Source organism: Amia ocellicauda, chromosome 21 (genome assembly GCF_036373705.1).
Source record: "Amia ocellicauda isolate fAmiCal2 chromosome 21, fAmiCal2.hap1, whole genome shotgun sequence".
Lineage (NCBI taxonomy): Eukaryota > Metazoa > Chordata > Actinopteri > Amiiformes > Amiidae > Amia > Amia ocellicauda.
The window spans coordinates 10,586,824-10,610,860 of NC_089870.1; the positions used below are offsets into that span (position 1 = coordinate 10,586,824).

A 24,037-nucleotide genomic window follows, 5' to 3' on the forward strand; every position below is an offset into this window, starting at 1 on the left:
CCCCTCTTTGTTTGTTTTCCACAAAACAGCCGGGAGAAACTGTGGATTTGCATGGAGTACTGTGGTGGAGGCTCCCTCCAGGACATCTACCATGGTAAAACAGCTTCCGGTTTAACAAAAAGTCACACTGGGTTAGCTGATGGCTTATTAGGGTTCTAATGGAATATGTGATTTGTATGAAATGTGCTTCAGTTTATTACTTCCAATAATTTATTTTCAAAAGAAATCCAACAATGCTCTTGGTCCTGATTTTTCTATAAGACGGAGGAATTTATACTTTATATGGTGTTATTCAGATTTACTATGGTTGGTGACTCTTGTTTTAAGTAAAATACTATACAAAGCCTTTTTGTTTTTCTTTTTTAGTTTATTCTAAGTTCCCAGCGATCCTTCTGCAATGCAAATGTTATGACAGATGATTCATGCCAAGGCCTAAAAGAAATTCCTGTTTTGTGTTTTGTAACAGTAACTGGACCGCTTTCAGAGCCTCAGATCGCCTATGTCTGCAGAGAAACATTACAGGTATGATGGTACATTTCATAAGACGAGTGTTTGGAATGAGGTTGAAAATATTTATCCTTTATCAACATCATTGGTGTGAGGGAACACATTTCTGTACCACAGAACCTTCACTGTTGTTGGGTTGCGTTAGATATGGTTACTTTGCATCTTGATGATAACTGTCTTTATTTGGGCAAAAACAACTTCTGGAAATGACATGCAATAACCCAAGAGCATAACATTGTACATTTGCAAGCTGTTTAATGATTGATTATACCGACTGGCATAAATCTAATAAACCACGAGAAATATTTCCAAATCTTTCTCCTCATAACAGGGCCTTGGCTATCTTCACTCCAAGGGTAAAATGCACCGAGACATCAAGGTAATTGAATTGCTCATTTTTAAAGTTATTGTGACAATAAATAAAGGAATCTATAGAATATAGGAATCTAACTATAGATATAGAGATGTATAGATATAAATAGATATATATCAAATGCGTGTGAGTCAGAAAGGAGTTTGGAACAGGAGGTATTTGGTGTACCATTCTAATGAAAGCAGTAATAAGAGGCTCTTGTTTTCCTGTACATCAGCAAATGCTACAAAGGTGTGAAAAAAACCCATAGGAAATAAAAGTTGAAATGTGTGACCCATGACAGATGCTCTTGTGGCTGTGCTTGGTACACAATTGACGTACCATCACTACTTTTTTTTTTTTTTAATTATTCTTTTAAATAAATAACACCCTCTTGCTGAGCTTATCACTGTCTTGCAGGGTTTGTCAGTGTGTCACAGATCGTTCTCTGTACACGCCATGCCTAGTGCACTTCCTGTTTACCCCCTTTAGTGGCTGCAGGATGCAAACACAGTTAGACTTGTCACTCAACACTGCTGCATATCTAAGACTATTAGGCGTGCTGTTGTTGGTTATTTTCACTGACCGTTGAACATTTCTTTGTACTAAAATGCTGCATCTGTCTGATCTTATGTTGGTATCTGTATCCTTACACAGTCTGATACCAAATGTGTAAAATAAATAAATAGACACCTGACATTTGGATTTTGACTTGCTTAGATGGGATCTTTTTTATGAGCCACTCCATTTTGTCATTGTTTGCTTAACAAATCATATTTTTTACATGTAGCGTTAATCCTTGTTGTACAGCGTGTGTGCATCTAATGATCTCTAATGCCCAATAATCTGGCCCAACCAGGCAATGCATAATCTGTATTTTAAGAGACATTAACTAGATCCCTCGACAAGATGTAATTTCTAAAGAGCAATAATATACTATAATATAGCATCATCATTTTGACCCCTGACAGCAGATGAGATTGAGTTCTCAAATCTGTTTCTTTTCTCTTGTATAGGGAGCTAATATTCTGCTGACAGACAATGGGGATGTAAAGTTAGGTAAGTGTGCATGAAAAGACATGCAACAATTCACTCTTCCTAATTTGCATGTTTTGGAAATTAATTGAACTGGTCTTTTTTTTTTTTCCCAGCTGATTTTGGAGTTGCAGCCAAAATTACAGCAACCATTGCTAAGAGAAAGTCTTTTATTGGAACTCCTTACTGGTAAGTATTTGTAATGTTCTCTTAATTGCTGTCCTGAAATATGTAAATGTTTGGTAAAGGCATAGGTGTACAGTGTAGCTTTACATGCATCCCAATTCAAAGCAGCAAAAACAATAAAAAAATTACTTTTATTAAAATATTATTTTCCACGTTGCTGTTATTCAGCCTGCATTTAATAGTTTTAGGCAAACGATTTGATGATGGAAAAACTAGCTGTTAAACTGAATTAAAATTAGAGTCGTGCATTTATAGCAGCCAGTTGCTTTATTTTGGCCACAGCAGTAAGTAACTTCTGTGCAGCTGTCTCGACTTATCCCTGCTTTGCCTTTGTGCAGGATGGCTCCTGAGGTGGCAGCAGTGGAGAAAAATGGGGGCTATAACCAGCTGTGTGACATCTGGGCAGTGGGCATAACATCCATCGAGCTGGCCGAGTTGCAGCCCCCCATGTTCGACCTCCATCCCATGAGGTGATCTTCTTTCTGAGCTATCCTGTCCTTTACCTGCACTGGATGTACTTCTGTTCTTCTTGGAGTAGATTTATCTTGGAAGTTAGAGCTCTTAATTCATTGCCAGAACCTGAGAAGACTGTGAAGATGTGTTGTTGCTTATTTCTCAAAGCTTGCATTATCATTAGCCCTTTTTCTTAGCTGCTCATGTAATCTCAGGTTATCTGTTTCATTTCAGAGCCTTGTTTTTAATGTCAAAGAGTAGCTTCCAGCCACCCAAGCTAAAAGACAAAACAAAATGGTAAGTGTGATTTAATATATTTGTAACCTATACACGAGTATGGAAATTAGACACATTTGTCAGTGTGAAACATAAAATGACATTCAGACCACAGACTGAGAAGGAAATGCAGTATTTTATTGATGAAATACAGCTAACAATTTCAGTAGCTCAGATACTGTGAGACTGAACAGCATATGTAATCTCTGATGTTGTATTTTTAACAGGTCTCCAGCCTTCCAAAACTTCATAAAAGTCTCCCTGACAAAGAACCCGAAGAAGAGGCCTACAGCAGAGAAGCTTCTCTCGGTAATCAATGGTTAAATTCCTAATTTCAGGATAGATTTGAGCTCTTTTAAAATGCTGCTGCTGTCATGGTACGAGGAAGCTGCATTGAAGGTCTGGTGCTGTGATTAACACTCTGAACATGTCCTCAACACGTTTAATCTAATAATACACTTTAATAATGATCTCATAGCTGTAAAATTAGACTGTATATAACCAAGTATATATCTGTAGTGTCTTTCAAACCGCACACGTGATGCTGTGTGGATTGACTAACTAACGGTGCGTGTTAAATAAGTACTGCCTGATGGACAATTGTACGTCCAAGTGTGCGCATTATAAACAGGTATACCAGAATAACCAAAAAGCAAAGGCCCTGCAAAAGATCTGCGACTCATAATGTGATCTCTTGCATTTCTCCTTTCCTTTTTCCAGCACGTGTTCGTAGCTCAGAATGGCCTTACCAGAAGGATGGCTGTGGAGCTTTTAGACAAAATGAACAACCCGGACAACCACCCCCACTACACTGAGGTGGACGATGACGACCTGGAGGTGCGGGAGAGACTTTCTAAGGAGTTCAGTGTGTCGCAGTTTATGGACAGAACGTTTTCTTTACTCTGCCTCAGTGTGGTTTAAGCCTCCTCCCTCCCCTGAATGTTAACCACATTGTCTAGCATCTGTTCAGCTTTAGCTAGATGCTGTGTCCTTAACCACATATCCTCTCTGTGTATTATCTCTAAGTAGCAAGTTCAGCTAACTTTTACCCCCCCATAAAACAGACCATTTTCTCTCCCTTGGCCCTAGGCTTAATGTTCTGACACAACTAAATAGGAACGTGAGATTTATGCGTGGGTCCATTCATTGCTATAACTCCTTTTCTGCATGTTACTCGATGGCAATACAAATGCTTCAGTATTGCCTGAAAATGGCCTCCCATTCTTTTGTCCATTGTTAACCTCTCTGCCTCCGTTACTCTCCGTGACTGGTGTCAGTGTACGAGATCTGCATCAGTCTGGCAGCAAATGTAAAATTGATGGCACCCGCAAATGCGAATGGGGCATTGTGTCGCCCTCCCCGGTGCCCAGACAAGGAACCCAGTAAGAACTCTGCTAGACCTGTAGTATTTGCATGAGGGTCTTAAGTCACAAGATGTCAGTGCATGATACCCAGTGAGACAGGTACACACCAGATGGTTTGTGTTTGTGTGGTTCAGGTGCACCTTATCATATGCAATCTGGGTCTGCCGTTGTTCCTGTTTATCGGCGACGCAACATGTACAGTGAGGGCAACTCGAACCTTCAGCTCCCTCCACAGATTTTCTATGGGATTAAGGTCTGGAGACTGGCTAGGCCACTCCAGGACCTTAATGTGCTTCTTCTTGAGCCACTCCTTTGTTGCCTTGGCTGTGCGATTTGGGTCATTGTCATGCTGGAATACCCATCCACGACCCATTTTCAATGCCCTGGCTGAGGGAAGGAGGTTCTCACCCAAGATTTGACGGTACATGGCCCCGTCCATCGTCCCTTTGATGCGGTGCAGTTGTCCTGTCCCCTTAACAGAAAAACACCCCCAAAGCATAATGTTTCCACCTCCATGTTTGACGGTGGGGATGGTGTTCTTGGGGTCATTCTTCCTCCTCCAAACATGGCGAGTTGAGTTGATGCCAAAGAGCTCGATTTTGGTCTCATCTGACCACAACACTTTCACCCAGTTCTCCTCTGAATCATTCAGATGTTCATTGGCAAACTTCAGACGGGCCTGTACATGTGCTTTCTTGAGCAGGGGGACCTTGCGGGCGCTGCAGGATTTCAGTCCTCCACGGCGTAGTGTGTTACCAATTGTTTTCTTGGTGACTATGGTCCCAGCTGCCTTGAGATCATTAACAAGATCCTCCCGTGTAGTTCTGGGCTGATTCCTCACCGTTCTCATGATCATTGAAACTCCACGAGGTGAGATCTTGCATGGAGCCCAGGCCGAGGGAGACTGACAGTTATTTTGTGTTTCTTCCATTTGCGAATAATCGCACCAACTGTTGTCACCTTCTCACCAAGCTGCTTGGCGATGGTCTTGTAGCCCATTCCAGCCTTGTGTAGGTCTACAATCTTGTCCCTGACATCCTTGGACAGCTCTTTGGTCTTGGCCATGGTGGAGAGTTTGGAATCTGATTGATTGATTGCTTCTGTGGACAGGTGTCTTTTATACAGGTAACGAGCTGAGATTAGGAGCACTCCCTTTAAGAGAGTGCTCCTAATCTCAGCTCGTTACCTGTATAAAAGACACCTGGGAGCCAGAAATCTTTCTGATTGATAGGGGATCAAATACTTATTTCCCTCATTAACATGCAAATCAATTTATAACTTTTTTGAAATGCGTTTTTCTGGATTTTTTTGTTGTTATTCTGTCTCTCACTGTTAAAATACACCTACCATTAAAATGATAGACTGATCATTTCTTTGTCAGTGGGCAAACGTACAAAATCAGCAGGGGATCAAATACTTTTTTCCCTCACTATACCTCAAGTGGTTGAGAAAGTGTATGACGGTATACACAGGTACACTTTTACAGTGGTTATTGTAATCTTCCAAAATCAGTACGTTCTGTGTCCTACAGTATTTCACAATGTACTTTTTCATGCATTTGCCTATTAATATTAATTTGCATCACCAAATTTTCTCCATTTTTTTTCTATTTTATGTATACAGTGGTTTTTTTTGTAGTGCAGGTTTTATACAGTTGTTTGTGACAAAAGGACTCAATGATCGCTGTATCCAGAAAACAGTCCTGTAGATTTAATTTCCTCTACTTTATTCTAAGGCTGTGTTGCAGCAAATAAAATATATAATGCTTTAAGTTCCTATTTTATGCATAGCCAGATCTCTTGTAATGTTGATGCCTCCAGTAGGGATGGGCACAAGTATGTGAATATTCGAATGGATGCTAGTATTCAATTACTTCTGAGAGTTGAATTCTGGGAGATAAAAAGTGTAAGTGTATTTAAAACAAAATTAAAATGCGTCTAAATTGAGTATAAAAATAAGCTATGCGTGTGACATTAACTCAAGGATTGTGACATTTCAAATCACACAGTACCGCTAGCACCACCAACCCGCTCTCACACGGTACCGCTGGCACTAGGGTGACCATACATTACAGTTTTACCGAGACAATCACGGATTTTGATTAAACGTCCCGGTGTCCCGACAATTCTCTCAATTGTTTAAATATCCCGGTTTTTAGCTTTCAATTTCTTAAGACCTTAAAAATAGACAAGGCATATTTTTATGTAATTGATCCCATGAAGAGGTGAATATTTTCATTATATTGGTAAACCCTAATTACTGGTTACTGTATGTAATATAGAAATGCTCATATAGATTGTTTTGGGTGTCCACAGAGACTTCCAATTGCCTATGAAACCCAACATAAATTTGACAGATGACAGGCAGATGTTTCTTAAATTTACTGACTGCAGAAATGCATCACTACCTTGAGAAATGTGTGATTTAAGACAACCACTATCTGATCCATTGACCGCAGTGTCAGGACAAGTTATTTTACATTTTTTATGTAATTTGTTTTAAAGGAATCTCATACGAAATGAGAATTGATGCTGCACACTGTCATGGATGTGATTCAGTTATTTAGTGACACTTATTATAATTGATTAAGCTTATGTGGAGGTTATCCAGGAAAAACTTCTAACCCTGCATTTGTGAAAAACAGTTTGAGTGATGTTGGCGTATTCATAGTACTACTGTTCTTAAGAATAAGTTCTGTTAAGTTAGTTACAATCAGTTAGAGCTAAATATAGACGGTCTGTATAGTTATACGGACATTCTAACACACACAGCAACACAGGACAGATTTGAGCAAATGAGCACTTTTAATAATGCAATAATGCAGTTTATTTCTCCCACAGAAATAAGAATGGAAAATATCTGGTATACTTAACTTATTGTCAATGTAAATCAGATCTTGACACAGGGAGAAGACAAAAATAAATTCATTATTTTTGTAAACTTGCTGCTCAAAAAAGAAAGGAAACTAGGCAGCAGATTAACACTTAAATTAACACTTCTTTAAAAATGTGTATTCTTTTAACAAATACCATATGTTCACCCTAGCTGGAAACCCCCTTCCTGCTCTCACATGGTAACAATAGCATTCCCCCCCATCGCACGGAATACTAAAAAAATAAATAAGAATACATTTAAAAAAGTGAAAACCTTTCAAATGCCCATCCCTAGTGTCCAGTTAATTAGCATCTGTTTGACTTGACACACCAGCAGTTACTTAATGCTGTGTTTATGTTTACTGTCTACTCATCTGCTGTGGGAGTCGAAGTTGTCGCGGCAAACCTTAATTATATTTTGGTATGTGTACAATTTTTGGCAGATGATGATATTTGTTTCTTTTTTGTATTGCACATTAATGGATTTCTCTTTATTCTGTCTGTCTGCAGCCCCTCTCTGCTGTTCGACACACCATTCGCTCTACAAACAAGAACGGCAGAGCAGAGAGGACTCGCTCAGAAATTAACTGTAAGTGCACAGTCTTCCACAAAACTGGAAGTCAAGACGTAATACCTCAACACCAGTTCACTGGGTTTAGTGTATTATCTGCAATTTGCTGATTAGTGAGATCTTCGTACAACTACGAAAGAGGTCAGAAATGCTCCAACTGAAGCTACTACACAGTGCAAATCAAATTTGATAATTGATAATACATCCCCATATAAAAGATACTTAATTCAGACAGTGGCCCACTTCTAAAAGCAGATCCATTACACTAATCCTGTATGACTGGCTGTGATCCAATAACCTCTGTTGGCAAACTGATAAAAATAGCAGGAGCTGACGAGAAGGGCATGGGGTGCTATATTTTGGAGCAGTGCAGATGTCCTGCTATTTTATATTCTAGTTCAATTAGTTCATTCTTGTGTAACTTTCTTACGCTGCTAGATTTTCTTTTTAAATGCCCTTATATATTAAAAAAGTTACATTTTTAAAATTATGTATTGCTTACACTTAACCACATCCAAAACAGACCTTCAGACCATCCTCCATTATTTTATATTGTTGCATTTAATTTGAATAACTCCTTAAATATTAAGGAGAACTACAGAAGCTGATCCGAGTAGCTGCTTTTTGTCGTGGTGATTGAGTGACAGTGTACACTATTGAGGAACAGCAACAGTTTGCACTTTAACACTTAGACTTACACACATGGAATACATACATGGATCTTCAAAAAGGCTATTTGAGCTTCACAGCATCGTGTGTCTCTGATACCAGCACCACAGCAGCCTATTGAACAGATCAGGGGTCCAGGGCTTGAACCGTATCTGCTCAAAGAGGGGTGTACAAGCAGGCTGCTGTCTGTAGATCACCCCAAATGTAGTCCCAGTGTGGTCAGATGACGGGTAGTGCACCAGCAAAGCATGCGTGTTTATTTATCAGTGTTATGTGAAGTCTAAATGTTTGGCTTGGTGTATGAAACATTTCTAAAGGCTCCTGTTTTTCTTCACATTGGACTTTAATAATGCAAATAAATGGAGAGTCTCTTTTCATAACCGGTTTCTTGCTTTTCCTTTGAATGCATCATGACACATTAATACCCAGGCAGACGCAATCATTACGCAATGTGATTTTGGTGCACATTATGGAGTAGATATTGGAAATCCTACTTGGAAAACAATGTAAAACTTGTATTTTTATTTGTATTGTAATCACACACCTCTCCTAAAGAGGGTATCCAACCATATCCCTCATGTTAATCAAAATCCTTGTCTGTGTGTTGGCCAATAAGCTCCATCAGAACACAGAATGACTGGGTGAGTTACAGGTGAAGAAACTAAAATGCACAAAATGAGAAGTGAGCTTCCTCCACTTCCCTATTCCTGAGCTACAGACTGCAGTATGCTTTGTACGTTACAGCCTTCGACCTACCAGCGTCAGCCTAAGGTTAATTTTATTTTGCTTAAAATAATTGGCCAGGGATACAGAAGATGTTACAGGAATATGCAGAGCAAAGACTACAGTTCCTTGCGGTAGGTAGCTACTGTTTAGTTTTAGTTTTTAGTTTTTTTATGTTACTTAGTTTCCCTACTGGCAAATTTCCAACAGAGCTGGCCTGTTCTCCTTAATGTATTTCAGCATTTAGGCCTCTTTGTTTAGCTGATGTTTTTCAACTTTCTGAGGAGGATGTCATCTTGAATAATGACACAGCAAAAAGGAAATCAGTTATCTGTGACATAAACAACTTTTGGTTTGCTAACGTAATGTGTTTCTGCTTCACTCACATTGGATTTTTTTCTCCCGACTGTAACTTCTCTTTTGAGGTTAATATACCTGATATTTGAATGAGGAACTAGAGTAATACTCGCAAAATCTCCTTCGGATGCTGAAACTGTTGCCACGGATGTTACTTGGGAGATTGAATTGCTTAAAAACTATCACATGGAAGGGTCACCACAAAAAAAAAAAAAAAAAGAGAAAACCCCCAAACATATTCACCATAGACGTGTTTTAATCAAGTCTGACAAGAATATAAGATGGGGTAACTCTTGTGATGTTTTACTGACTTCTAGTGTCTAGATGATAATATCACACCAATAAATCCTGACTGATAGAAGAATCATCTCTAAGTGTACATATATGCTCTCCTTTTAACAGTTGACAAGGTGCAGTTTGAACCTCCGCTGAGAAAAGAGACCGAAGCTCACACAGAAATGGTAATGTGTCTATTTTTGAAAAGTATTGCCATGCATGCATTTTGGTGGTGGTGGTGGTTTCATCTCTATGCAGTGGCGGCTCGTGGGTTTGGGTGTTGGTGGGGCATGAATGACGGCTGCAAAATGTATACTGTGTCCTAAGTTTGATAAATAGTAATCCGTTCAAATGTATATAAATCTATAAACACTATCTATTTTCAGCCGGGGTAGGACTGATCCTCAAATCTAGGATAATACAAGAAAATGATGAATACATTACAGTATATTTAATTTTAATAAATTGTAAGTATATAATAAATAATATAGTTGAATTTTTGAAATCTTCCGTAGAACTAATTTTCTTTCTTTGACCTCTTTGTTTGGCAGCAGGGAACACAGAATAACTATTTGGGATGTGTCTTTTGCCAACAAAATGTACTTTTTGGGAGATTATTATATCTCTCCCTGTACAGTTGAAACATGCAGTTTAACAGATCATTCTGGATGTTTTTATGTCCATTTAAATAAGGCTGCACTTTTGTAGTGGTTCCTTAACCTAGAGTCCGATCGCAAAGTGTTTAGAAAATGCTACAGAAAAAGGATTAAAGCTGTTTCACATGAGCTTTCACAGTGTCTTTGCATTTTCCACACAGTTTGATCAAAATTCGTACCCGTTTTCTTCCGTGTATTGACAATTTCCAAGTCAGTCATGCAACTTTGTCTTGATTGTCCTAGTCTTTCTGATGAGTTTAAATTCCGTTGTATCCTCAATTTATCCACACGTTGTCGCCCCCAAATAAAACTCTAAGAAAAAAATATATATATATTTTAGTAACATTTCTGAGCAGCCAATTTTTCATAATGAACCATTCTATTAATAGCCCTATTCATTCTGATCTCTTCTGTGTGATCACAAGATCATTGGTTGATGAGGACCTAAACTTTTTATCTCAAATTTTTGTTTGAATGAAAACAAAGAAAAACACTTTAATAACAAGAAACTTAACAATGTTCATCTGTAGACTAGGTAGGTTTTGATTAAACTCAACTCACAGTAACTGATTGGCTGTGAGTAGCATGTCCATGACGCATGGGAAAACCGTAGAACGAACGCACAGCAATGCTAGTGCCGTAGGGGCCAACCCTGAAGAGACCTGCTGCTATCTCTATGCAGTAACTTCTTAATAATAATTCTTCACTACGGATAGCTATTAACACTTCTCTCTGACTCTGATTCGCAGGACTTGACCAAAGAGAATGACTTTCCGTCTCCTTGGAGTCCTTTCTCTGATGGAGGAATGAATAGCAAGTAAGTGAGAAGAAATACAACCCCTTCGTTCTCTTTGACTCTTTGGCCCATGGAGTGCAGAGTTTCATTGTAATCTTCGCAGCCCAGCGGGGACACTAGCTGCTGATGATGATGTCACTGACTGCTCTGTAGGTCTACTAATTAACACTGTGATTTCATGGTAATGCATGTTTCTTACGCGGTAGTTCTTTCTTTTTTCTATTGAGTATCTTTAAGTATTTTCAGTCCTTACACGTTAAGGACCCGTGTTTGTGGTGTTTTTGTAACCAAATGCTTGGCATGTTCCTCCGTGACAGTTTTCAATTCCGTCCCCCATGAAGTCGTTGCTCAAACTGATGTCCCTGTACTTTGACAGTGTCTCCTTCTTTCTCTTCCCCCTCCCAAGGAGCCTTCTCAAAAGCGTTGAGGAGGAGTTATTCCAACGGTAACGGCTCTGTGATTGCCATTCACATCATTCCCACTAATGGTTCTGTGGTGGTAGTGATCCCAGTGCTTGTGGAGTAATGTGTGATGTGCTCGTTGCAGTTAAGCTTCACATTCCACCCATGTGACCGTAGATTGAACCAATTGGGAGAGGGCAATTACTGTATTGTTCCAGATTTAAATTGGAAATTGTCTTTTAAAAAAGGACCAAAAAATGGGATACTTCCTCTGACAATGAACAATGCGGAACTCTGTTTCTTTGGAATATTGTCTGGATAGACTACTACTTTTTAGTTTAGTCTTTGTGTCCTTTGTGTGATTCAGATCCGTGTAATTCGATCCGAGATATTTTGCGCACGGTTTCAGAGCGTACAGCCTTTTCCAAATTCTTTTGGCACGCTTCTGGATGCTGACCTCACACGTATACCAGTCGAGAAGGAATTGGGAAGGGCTGCAACTTGAAACATGAAGACGAGGGGGTTGCACATGTCTCGATAAGGAAGCAGGCGGGGGCAGGCAGCAAGCTGGTGGCCCGGTGCTGGTGTGTGGGTTCCCATTCCCCAGCTGCTGTAGAATGTGGCCCTGCCTTGGTATGACTGGACTCTGGGAACACACCGCCACCCAGTTTGGCAGGCTTTGTGGAAGGGCTGTGCTGTGAACTCCTGACCCGCTGTGTGCAGTCAGCATGCTTTACCACAGACACGTCTCTGCACAGCCTTCAGTGCGCTCAGTAACTTTACCACGGTTCTCCTAATCCACAAAGGGTTGACAAATGTTTAGATGTTGATTTCTACCTTTTCACCGAAATAAAACATGGGTGTGGTCATCACTAAAAGAGGAGGGTGGTGTATTGTGTGTACCATTTATCCAACACTGGTAAACTCGCTCTGTTCTTTACATCCTGCGTTTGGGTTTAATTTGTATGGTTTTCAACAGCAGAACCTAAAATGTAAAACAAAATATGTTTGGTCTAGGTACTTAATATGACAATGAAGTGTGGTTATTAACCTTTAATTTAATTTCAGTGTAAGTAAAACTGTAAGCAAAAAAAAGATCAAAGAATCGTTCATCTAGTAATAGTAAGAGTTGTTGATAAAATGTATTTAAAAAAGTGTTTTAGGCATGAATAATGAAATTTTACACTAAATGTCAGCAAGCTCATCTAAAAATACTTTTCTGTGTCTTGCATTATTAACAGTTTACCCAAGTTTAAGAGCATCTGTAATTAGGTTTGAACGTCTTGTAGGAGGGGTTACCGCTCTGTGTGACGGCAGTCTGGATTGCGTCCTAATTTTCAGGCTTGTAGGTGTAGGTCTCAGGGGCCATTAATGAGAAACATCTGTCATTTCTGACATGTAAAACGGTGCTTCTGGTGATGCATGGGTCCAGCTTAACGATCACCCCACCCTCATGTGCATGTGAGCTCGCACTGACTAACCCACTCTAACCATTCATACCTCCGTCTTATCCGACAGGGGACACGTTGCCCTTCTGGATGACACCTTTGAAGATGTGGATCTGTAAGTCTAACGTCAAGGGACAAAACGATGTACTCCATCCTCAATTTATTTTTCTTATCCATATATTCTTGTTTTGTTGTGTTTTTTCAGCTCCACCTTGAAGCAAGGAGTCCCTCCCCCTCTACCTCCAAAGGTACGTTCTCCTGTTTGTTCTGACCCTCTTCCTGTAACTCCATTGCTGGATTTCTCCATGAGAACCCTGTCTGCAGAAAAAGACATGGATAAGATCATTAAAAAGTACATTTAGAAGTTACTTAACACATCTTTTTCTTAAGCACAGCAGGTTGCAGGTCGTGTCCTGTCATTTGAAATAAGAATTTGTCTGTCTAATAGTCTAAGCTCACTTACTGTGCTTTTGGAATTTGGGAGCTATACGAGTTGTTTGTCCTTCAGCCGCGGTTAAACAGCAACTCAGAAGAGGGGTGTCTGGACGAGGACAGGAGTCTGACAGTCCGGCGGCTCCCCAGCTCCGACAATGGGCCGACCCAGGGACTGCGCCGACTGAGTACCCCCGTACAGGGCAGCCAGGCTGAGCACTCCCCCCCCGGATACCTGTCTGCCAGCGTCAGCAGCCCCGGACTGCTCTCCCGCTCCACCGACCCAGGTAAATCCGCCCCCACACCGCCAGCTCCGCTCACCACTGCGGGCAAACTCTTGTGTGAGGGAACGGATACAAAAAATGACATTTCTAGAAAATATGTAATGCACCGATTCCCGTTCAAGCTGATATCTTATTTTTCGGCCCTGAGTAACAGAGGATGACATAGAAAGGCCACGTGTCAGTTTGTGCTGCACGCCCATGCCAGACTATATTTGTGTACAGAGTTCAAGCTGAAGGAAAGGTTTTGTGTTTCTTGTGACCGGAAGTTATCATACACTGCGAGAGTGAAGTGTGGGCTCTGCAGATTTCACACCATCATTATACATTGAATTGTATTTTTAAAACTCATTTTCTCCTAGACAACGAGGAGACGAACGCAGATGTGAACGGGGATAGCTCCAGACAGGCCCCCGCGCCTCCCCAGAGGAAAGAGAAGAAGGAGTTCCCTGTGAGTGCCTCTTTCTCCTCAGCCCTCAGACTGGGACGTGGCTGCTGGAGAATATAGAATGTGAATTGTTTGGTTGCATACTGGGAGCTCAAACAAATGCAAATGTGTCATTCCCTGTAGAGTAAGCCCTCACAGTAGCATCAAACGAGCTGGAAAACATTCAGAACACCTTAAAACTGCTTCTGTGGCAGCTACGCAGTTTTCACTAAAGTTAAAAATCCTCTGAACTGTAATAGTTTTTGTCGTCACCTGATCTGAATGAATCCTAAACCCAGAATGTGCCTTTAAATGTTGTATTTTTAGAGAAATGTCTTCAGTGTCACAGCTGTGATTGTAAAAGCATGTCATTAAGAAAAGCCTTTTCTGCACCTGGGTGAACAGCGTTGTTCTATTGGTTTTTGTTTTGCCTTGAACATGGTGTTACACAGCAAAAGGAAAGTGATAATGAATGTTCCTACAATAATGCATATAATTTGTTTCCTCTTGTAGAAGCCAGCAATCAACGGGCTTCCACCAACACCCAAAGTTCTTGTAAGTGACATCTTTCTGTCCATCTCATTCTCTTTTACTTTTTTTGAAGCTACCACGATAGGTCCAACCATGTCCTCAGTCATCACGCTCACTAGCAGAAAGCAAAGTGTCCATGTGTTGTTAAAGCCAGGGGTGATAGTGGACCTTTACAGGGGAAATGTGATTTGTTGCTCAAATACTGTTATGTCTTTGTTTTGTTTTAGGAGCAGTATACAAATCATTCTGCCAGGTCATTTGTGTGTGTTATTTGATTTGGCTTTTTATAAGTCTGTGAATTGTGTTGATGGTACACTGTATGTATTCTAGATGGGCGCATGTTTTTCCAAAGTGTTTGATGGTTGTCCATTGAAGATCAACTGTGCTACATCTTGGATCCACCCTGATACTAAAGGTAATGTCCTTGGGCTGAATATATATATATATATATATATATATATATATATATATATATATATATATACACTCACCTAAAGGATTATTAGGAACACCTGTTCAATTTCTCATTAATTAACCAACCAATCACATGGCAGTTGCTTCAATGCATTTAGGGGTGTGGTCCTGGTCAAGACAATCTCCTGAACTCCAAACTGAATGTCTGAATGGGAAAGAAAGGTGATTTAAGCAATTTTGAGCGTGGCATGGTTGTTGGTGTCAGACGGGCCGGTCTGAGTATTTCACAATCTGCTCAGTTACTGGGATTTTCACGCACAACCATTTCTAGGGTTTACAAAGAATGGTGTGAAAAGGGAAAAACATCCAGTATGCGGCAGTCCTGTGGGCGAAAATGCCTTGTTGATGCTAGAGGTCAGAGGAGAATGGGCCGACTGATTCAAGCTGATAGAAGAGCAACTTTGACTGAAATAACCACTCGTTACAACCGAGGTATGCAGCAAAGCATTTGTGAAGCCACAACACGTACAACCTTGAGGCGGATGGGCTACAACAGCAGAAGACCCCACCGGGTACCACTCATCTCCACTACAGATAGGAAAAAGAGGCTACAATTTGCACAAGCTCACCAAAATTGGACAGTTGAAGACTGGAAAAATGTTGCCTGGTCTGATGAGTCTCGATTTCTGTTGAGACATTCAGATGGTAGAGTCAGAATTTGGCGTAAACAGAATGAGAACATGGATCCATCATGCCTTGTTACCACTGTGCAGGCTGGTGGTGGTGGTGTAATGGTGTGGGGGATGTTTTCTTGGCACACTTTAGGCCCCTTAGTGCCAATTGGGCATCGTTTAAATGCCACGGCCTACCTGAGCATTGTTTCTGACCATGTCCATCCCTTTATGACCACCATGTACCCATCCTCTGATGGCTACTTCCAGCAGGATAATGCACCATGTCACAAAGGTCGAATCATTTCAAATTGGTTTCTTGAACATGACAATGAGTTCACTGAACTAAACTGGCCCCCACAGTCACCAGATCTCAACCCAATAGAGCATCTTTGGGATGTGGTGGAACGGGAGCTTCGTGCCCTGGATGTGCATCCCACAAATCTCCATCAACTGCAAGATGCTATCCTATCAATATGGGCCAACATTTCTAAAGAATGCTTTCAGCACCTTGTTGAATCAATGCCACGTAGAATTAAGGCAGTTCTGAAGGCGAAAGGGGGTCAAACACAGTATTAGTATGGTGTTCCTAATAATCCTTTAGGTGAGTGTATTTTACTACATATGGCTATGAAACACTCAAATGGCTTCAATGCTTTACACAGGACTGTCTGGGTACTGTACTTTCTATGTGCAGAAACCTGTTTTACTACTGCAGGAATATAATCCCCATACAAATCATCTAAGTCTTCATTATGTATTATTAATCTTTAGATATACATGCATAATTGAATGTTTTAAGAATCTCCTCTGCCAATTACTGAAATTATGAGCTACTAGGAATGCATGCGTGACAAAATCCATTTGCATTTTTCAGACCAATATCTAATCTTTGGGACAGAAGATGGGATTTATACTTTGAACTTGAACGAGTTGCACGAAGCTACTATGGAACAGGTGAGAAGGGGGCAGACAGTTTGTGAATTTTGGGTGTAATATTAAAAAAACGTTAGGACTTAACAGCTTAAATGTGAGTAACCTGTAACCTGTAAGTAAACATGCAATTAAAGATCCAAGAAATGACTACGATAATAATAGCGCTCAATAATTCTGTTTTGTCATGGTTTCAGGGCCCGAAACTATCAAGAAATTAAACTGTAGTGAGACACACATTTGTTAACATATAATTTTAAATGTATACACCTTATGTAACTTTATCTTTGGATGCTTATTTTGCCTTAAACGTTGTGTGTGTATACGTGTATACTTTATTTTCAGCATTATTATTGTTTTATTTCCTTGTAGCTCTTTCCAAGAAGATGCACATGGCTATATGTTATCAACAACAACTTAATGTCTTTATCAGGTATGTAGGAGGGAGATTTGAAAAGCCTTGAGTGGCTTTGTGGTTTATCATGTTATTGTAGGCTGTATCACATGGAAAAGCTCTTGAAACAGGGATTTATGGCTAAGCATGTGGTGCCATTAAGAGGCATAATAGTAGCAGTAAATGGAATGGATAAGGATAATGCTGCTGTATGTTAATGAAACACATGAAGAGATTTCCCTCTAGACTTGAAAAGACTCCATGTGCAGGAATTTAATTTGAAACATTTAAAACCCTAATGCCTTCAAGTTTAGCAGTCTTGAATAGTGCCCCATTGAGGTGTGATGGCACGTGGTGGGCACCAGGTGGGGCTGTGCCGAGGTGTTCTGTACGTTGATGATGTGATGCTTGCCAGTGTCCTCTGACTGCTACATTCTTTGTTTGTTTTGTTTTTTCCTTAGAAACTAACTTGAGATCATGCTTCATTACCCTTCAGCATAGCACAGCGTGTCACGTACATGAATGTAATGTCTGTGATCTTTCATGTTTTTTCGTGTGTTCTTTTTTTTTTTTGTGTGTTGTGACTCTCCCAATCTGGCTTGGCTTCCTGTTCTGGTAACCTTGTCTACGCCTTTACTAGAAGGTAAATGTGCTTCATTTTGCCCATGTGTTTCTCCACTTGTATTGCTCTTTTGCCATTACCTCTGCTTAGAAATGCTGTCTGAAATCGATGCTGGTTATTTTGGGCAACTCGAGATTCTTTTGTGCTCTTTTGCAACTGCGCACAACATTCGAACGAGCTGATTCGCAGCGACTGTTAGCTGGTGCCCGTTTCCGTTCCTTTCGGAGGTGTTCTCATTGTTCTCGTGTCACATTTCAATGACTGCCTGGCACGTCACATTCCCATTCCCGTACAAAGCACATTTTTGTGGATGCTGTATAGTTAATATAGGACTACAACCTTTTTTTTTTTTTTTTTTTACGATTTTGTGAATAAATATAGATATATATTTAATCCCACTTTGGACTGCAGCAGTTTTACCTTTAGTTTCCAGTTTCCACTATTGACCACTGTGCTGCTGTTTGATGGGCAGGCCCTGACTCTCTCATTGCGTCATTATTTCAGGAAAAACCTTCCAGCTGTATTCCCACAACCTCATCGGGCTCTTTGAGCAGCTTAAGAAGCCGGGCCTGGCAGCTCAGTTCCAGACCCACAGGTTTCCTGATAAGATACTACCCAGGTGAGTGGCAGTGACTCGATCAAGCTGCCACAATCATGTGAACATGACCTAGACTTTGAAATGGCCGCTGGAATCTTTTCACATCTCCTCGGCAGTTTGTTTGCCCCGGCTCCAGCAGGGTTGGTTCATGCGTGTCTTAATGATGCTTTTTGAAGCCTGCTGGGGCAGTAAAACATCCTTTGTTTGGTTTATTGAGAATGAGGTGCACGACGCAGAAGTTGTACACAGCCGAACTCTCCATGTTGGCAAATAGCAGAACGGACACATGGCCGTTTCCTTTCAGGTTGTTTCTACTGAAGAGCTTTAGCACAAGGGAGCTTTATCCAACTATGAAAGAGAATACTACCTTTTAAGTTGAATGAGCTGCTGTAGTTGGTTTGTGATAAAGGATTCAAACCTAAAAAAATAAACAATCCGCTAACAAGGGGCATGGATTTTCTAGAATGCACTCACTGGTGAGAGGTTTCAAACTCATGACATAAGTGCTGGGCCCTGCATTGTATTATTCCACTACACATGAAAACAACAACCACTGAAAACAATGTTTTGGGTTACAGGAGATTCGCATTAACAACTAAGATTCCTGATACAAAGGGCTGCCACAAGTGCTGCATAGGTGAGTATCGAAAGCTCGCGCTCTCTCTCTCCTAGTTGCTGCTGATGACCATTTTATAAACTACAGACAAAGGTGATGCATCTCCTTAAATTTAAGCATATGTTTCAAGTCTTTAGTCTTTTTTCAATATTGTAGGTTGTCAGAGCATGTTTGTTAGTCAATGGTCACCAACGAAGAAAGGTCTATGTAGATGTAGATCTTTAAAGTGTAAAGAAGGACTTATCTGAGTGCCTAATGTTATATTCCTAGTGAGAAATCCGTACACTGGGCACAAATACCTGTGTGGAGCCCTGCAGTCTGGGATTGTCTTACTTCAGTGGTACGAGCCGATGCAGAAGTTTATGCTGATAAAGGTCAGTATCAATCTGCATTGCGACACCCTGTAATGATAATGCAAAACACTCTATCAGTCAGTTTGGAAATACTCCTGATTTGTACAGATTGTTTTGTATAAGTAACTGGACCTTATCTAGATGGTGTTCATGTTTCTTTCACCGAAGTGAATGTATGCTTGCTATGGGTGACCCAACCACAATATCAGATTGTTAAATTGTTCATCATGTTTAAGTCGTTTGCTCTTCACTCCAAGTCTTAATTTCCTTCTCTCTCATCTGACCTTGCAGCACTTTGACTTCCCCCTGCCCAGCCCTCTGAAGGTGTTTGAGATGCTGGTGGTGCCGGAACAGGAGTACCCCATGGTGTGCGTGGCCATCAACCAGGGCAGCGAGCCAGGACAGGTGGTGCGCTTCGAGACCATCAACCTCAACTCCTCCTCCTCCTGGTTCACCGAGATCGGCTCAGGTGACTACACGGCACGGCGCCCCACACAGCTGCCTCTTGACAGCAAAGCAGCAGACTGAGTGCTTGAGGGCTTGTAATATCAGTGATTATCGTTAGAGCTTTCAAAGGGAAGAGGGGACAAATGAGCAGTTGCAGTGAGCAGTATCCCCACCTACTTCGGCCTTCGAGGAACTTGCTTGACTCGACAGCCCTCTCTTAGAGAACAGCATGTAACTGCAGAGTGATTCAACTCAAGGACCCAAAACTAGGCTTGACCTTTGAATTACGTATAATCTTCTGTGAAATGGTGTTTTTTCCAAAAAGCTTTGAAATCTTTACATAATTGGTATAGGTATAGGTGTTAATCAGCCCTGGTATTTTCACACTCACTACCCCGTCCATGCATTCTCTAATGTGTAGCAACTCAAGGTGGTTAACAAGACTGCATCACAGTAGAGCTGATTATCTGCTGGCAGTTATCCCAGCATCAGCACATCACTGTAATGTGGAGTTACCATTTATGGGTGTTTTTAAAGACCCGCTAGGATGCGTGCCAAAGCAAATAATTTTCACTATGATCTATAGCCAAGAAAAACTGAAATGTATTAGAAAAGTATGCCAAGCCTGTTGAGATGTCCCAAACTTCATTTCTGCATCCTCACCCCAGGAGGACACCAGGTCGATGCCATCCATGTGACGCAGCTGGAGAGAGACACGGTTCTGGTGTGCCTGGACAGTAAGTATGAGCTGATCTCCGCCGACTGATTCAGCCTTCTCTTAACTCGACCACATTACATCACAGGCCTGGTATGACAACTGTGTAACTGTGTAAGAGGCAGCTTTTAATATTGTTTTTGTATCTCCTGTTCATGTGGCTGTTGAGCAGTGTTCGTCAGAAGTGTTGTATTCTCTTTAATCAATGTTGGTGATAAGGACAAATGGCCGAACATGCACAAAGAAACAGTCAGCTTGGTGTGTCTGAATGACTGAGGCTTTAGTCATATTAAATACAAACATAAAAACAAATGACACTAACATCATAAAAAGCTAATTTTTCTAAGTAGGCGTTCGACCTTATCAGCTTATTTGTTGTTCAAGCACAAGGCATAACTAATTCAAGATTAGTGTTGTGTTGTGTTAATTTTAGCTTTAGTATGGTGGATGTTGTGGGGTTGTATTGGTGACCCGTTTTAAGAAAATATTGGATTATAAAATTCCAGACTGCAGTTTCATATGACAGATGTATAACACATTGAAAATCACCCTTTTAACTGACCTCACTTCTGAACAACCGATCAGTGTTCTGCATCCCTGTACTCTGGGGCTTTGTAAATTGAATTGAAGTTAGTGTCTCCTGTATGATCCATTCCTGCTATTTGTCTCTGCAGTCAGAGCACGATTAAAACCTAAAAAATCAGTTGAATGCCCTTTAAACACAGCCTCTCTGAAGTACACCAATCAGCCATAACAGTTTGACCACTGACAGGTGAAGTGAATAACACTGATAATCTCGTTATCATGGCACCTGTCAGTGGGTGCGATTATATTAGGCAGCAAGTGAACATTTTGTCCTGAAAGTTGATGTGTTAGAAGCAGGAAAAATGGGCAGCGTAAGGATCTGAGCGACTTTGACAAGGGCCAAATTGTGATGGCTAGACGACTGGGTCAGAGCATCTCCAAAACTGCAGCTCTTGTGGGGTGTTCCCAGTCTGCATTGGTCAGTACCTATCAAAAGTGGTCCAAGGAAGGAAAAGCGGTGAACCGGCGACAGGGTCATGGGCGGCCAAGACTCACTGATGCACGTGGGGAGCGAAGGCTGGTCCGTGTGGTCCGATCCAACAGATGAGCTACTGTAGCTCAAATTGCTGAAAAAGTGAATGCTGGTTCTGATAGAAAGGTGTCAGAACACCCAGTGCATCGCAGTTTGTTGCGTATGGGGCTGCGTAGCCGCAGGCCAGTCAGGGTGCCCATGCTGACCCCTGTCCACTGCCGAAAGTGCCTACAATGGGCACATGAGCATCAAAACTGGACCTCGGAGCAATGGAAGAAGGTGGCCTGGTATGATGAATCATGAGTTCAAGGTGTTGACTTGGCCTCCAAATTCCTCAGATCTCAATCCAATCGAGCATCTGTGGGATGTGCTGGACAAACAAGTCCAATCCATGGAGGCCCCACCTCACAACTTACAGGACTTAAAGGATCTGCTGCTAACGTCTTGGTGCCAGATCCCACAGCACACCTTCAGAGGTCTAGTGGTGTCCATACACAATATTAGGCAGGTGGTCATAATTTTATGGCTGATCGGTGTATATTTCTCCTTTATTTGCAGAGAATCTGAAAATTGTGAATCTCCAAGGCAAACTGAAGTCCAATAAAAAGCTGGCATCTGAACTTAGCTTTGATTTCTGCATTGGATCTGTTGGTAAGTTAACACCTATATTGACAATTAATCTTTATTTATATATAGAGATATATAGATGTAATTAGGTTAGACAATTAAAAAAGCAAGAAGTTTATTGTTCTTTGGCAGATTCTGTAGATGATTGAATATTGTACTCTATTTTAAGCATCTGTTATCTGTGAGATGAATAGGCTGTAAATCTTTTTTCTCTGATAGTGTGCCTTCAGGACAGCGTGTTGGCTTTCTGGAAGCATGGCATGCAGGGGAAGAGCTTCAAGTCGAACGAGGCGAGTATTAGTGTCTAAGGACGCACCACTTCTTATCGCTGTCAGAGCGGCCACCTGTCTCACTGGCCAATGGCATCATTGTTCTGTAAACAACTCCACGAGTCAGTTTTGAACCCGTCTCCTTTTATTATCTGTACTCTTACTTAAGCAGGGCAGTAAAATCCGTCTCTCCATTCATTTAGTGACAAAACCTGTTTTTTTTACCAGGCTTGAAATGAAACAATTATATGGGGTATATTTATTAATTTAGGAACGTTACATTTGCTTTCCAGTAGTGTAATAAAACCCTTTCATTCTGTACTGTGGGGCTTGGCAGTTTTCAGATCAAGGGGCCATTAGGTAGATCACATTTTAAAATTGATACAGTCACCAAAGTCCTTTCAATATAGTCCTGTTAAGATGTGAAAGAAAATTTATTTTGGCTTGGGTTCCTGACTGCTTCAGCATGAAAGCTACAGCGTGGGTGTGCTTCTGATCCACTGATGTCAATGGCCATGCAAAATTCATGATCAATCAAAAATAAAACAGCTGCAGAGGGCCCGACTGTAAATTATTAATCTTTTTTTTTTCATATGATTCTTTTGAAGGCTGCGCTAGCGAAGCTGCTTGATGAGGATGTTCATTCATATGCCTGTGCTCTGTCGGATGCCGTCTGTCTTTTCAGTTGAAAGTATCCAGCCCTGCTCAAACAGTGTTTACAATGACCAAGTGTCAAGCGCGTTTGTTGCGCCCAAGATAAATAACAGTTATCAATGTGCCAGCGTTTGTTGATCGAACCGAGTTGGTTGCTCTAAGCAGATTGAAAATGTGGTCAAATAGGATGACAGTGCTAGGAGTGCCTTGGATACAGTAAACAGTTCTTGACACTTTTGAGTTACTGTTAAGGGGTGATGTGTTTCTAAATTATCAACACAATGCTTAGGGGCAGGTCCTATAAGCTGAAATGTGGATTAGCTTTGACATTAAAGTAGCCCTTTGTGATATCTGTGCTCAAACACAATGCTTCAGAGAGCAGAACTCTCCAAACTGTTCTTGTCCCTTAAATTTGTATAATCCACATATTAGTTTAGTCTACCTTGGGTTGCAAGGCTGACAAGATTCAGGAAATAAGCCAAAAGCTGTTTGTGCTTTATACGTAAGGTTTGTGCTTTGTTCTCCCATACAGAATTAGTTTGAGAGTTTCGGCCGGGCCCGTAACCAGGACTGCAGCTCTTAGGGTTCCTGTGTAGTTACACGTAAAAATGAAAGTGGCCCGTATGCTGTTCATGCGCTATACAGCTCTATCTCCTGTTTCCACTATGGCTGAGAAGATGAAAAATAAAATGATTGACAGTGACTTAAAAACATCTTAATTATTTTCTTTACACAGAAACGATAACCGAATGACTTGTCTATTTTATTCTGCTTCCTACCCTGTCAGTATCAGCACAGATTTCTAACAGTTGCTAATTAAACCTCACTTAATCTCCTATTTTTCATTCACAGGTTACCCAGGAGATCTCGGATCAAAGCCGGGTCTTCCATTTGCTGGGATCTGACAGGTACGCAATGAAAGGGATTGACTGTATTACTACTGAGGAATATTCATAACTTCTAAATGGATGAATTCATTATGTATGGTAGACAACATCACCTAGTAATAACTTGCATGCTTTACAGAATGGTGTGCTTTGATTCAGCTCGGTA

At 40.9% G+C, this 24,037-nt stretch overlaps 1 protein-coding gene across 6 annotated transcripts in view; it reads left to right on the plus strand.

Moving 5' to 3' along the window:
• The window catches only part of map4k5 (mitogen-activated protein kinase kinase kinase kinase 5), a 46,246-nt gene that overhangs the window by 19,118 nt on the left and 3,091 nt on the right, over positions 1-24,037 (plus strand). For 4 of the 6 annotated variants that reach the window (XM_066695058.1, XM_066695059.1, XM_066695060.1 and 1 more), the window contains exons 5-33: positions 30-94; positions 467-522; positions 839-886; positions 1,876-1,918; positions 2,011-2,083; positions 2,419-2,550; positions 2,768-2,830; positions 3,037-3,118; positions 3,530-3,646; positions 7,557-7,635; positions 9,769-9,827; positions 11,048-11,115; positions 11,501-11,539; positions 13,014-13,058; positions 13,149-13,191; positions 13,452-13,662; positions 14,019-14,107; positions 14,597-14,638; positions 14,945-15,029; positions 16,577-16,656; positions 17,005-17,065; positions 18,153-18,267; positions 18,825-18,883; positions 19,133-19,236; positions 19,507-19,684; positions 20,331-20,399; positions 21,993-22,085; positions 22,281-22,351; positions 23,837-23,892. In XM_066695058.1, the coding sequence (XP_066551155.1) occupies positions 30-94; positions 467-522; positions 839-886; positions 1,876-1,918; positions 2,011-2,083; positions 2,419-2,550; positions 2,768-2,830; positions 3,037-3,118; positions 3,530-3,646; positions 7,557-7,635; positions 9,769-9,827; positions 11,048-11,115; positions 11,501-11,539; positions 13,014-13,058; positions 13,149-13,191; positions 13,452-13,662; positions 14,019-14,107; positions 14,597-14,638; positions 14,945-15,029; positions 16,577-16,656; positions 17,005-17,065; positions 18,153-18,267; positions 18,825-18,883; positions 19,133-19,236; positions 19,507-19,684; positions 20,331-20,399; positions 21,993-22,085; positions 22,281-22,351; positions 23,837-23,892 (2,325 nt within the window). The remainder of the gene's footprint in view (positions 1-29; positions 95-466; positions 523-838; positions 887-1,875; positions 1,919-2,010; positions 2,084-2,418; positions 2,551-2,767; positions 2,831-3,036; positions 3,119-3,529; positions 3,647-7,556; positions 7,636-9,768; positions 9,828-11,047; positions 11,116-11,500; positions 11,540-13,013; positions 13,059-13,148; positions 13,192-13,451; positions 13,663-14,018; positions 14,108-14,596; positions 14,639-14,944; positions 15,030-16,576; positions 16,657-17,004; positions 17,066-18,152; positions 18,268-18,824; positions 18,884-19,132; positions 19,237-19,506; positions 19,685-20,330; positions 20,400-21,992; positions 22,086-22,280; positions 22,352-23,836; positions 23,893-24,037) is intronic. The other 2 variants (XM_066695062.1, XM_066695063.1) reach the window with 2 other exon arrangements.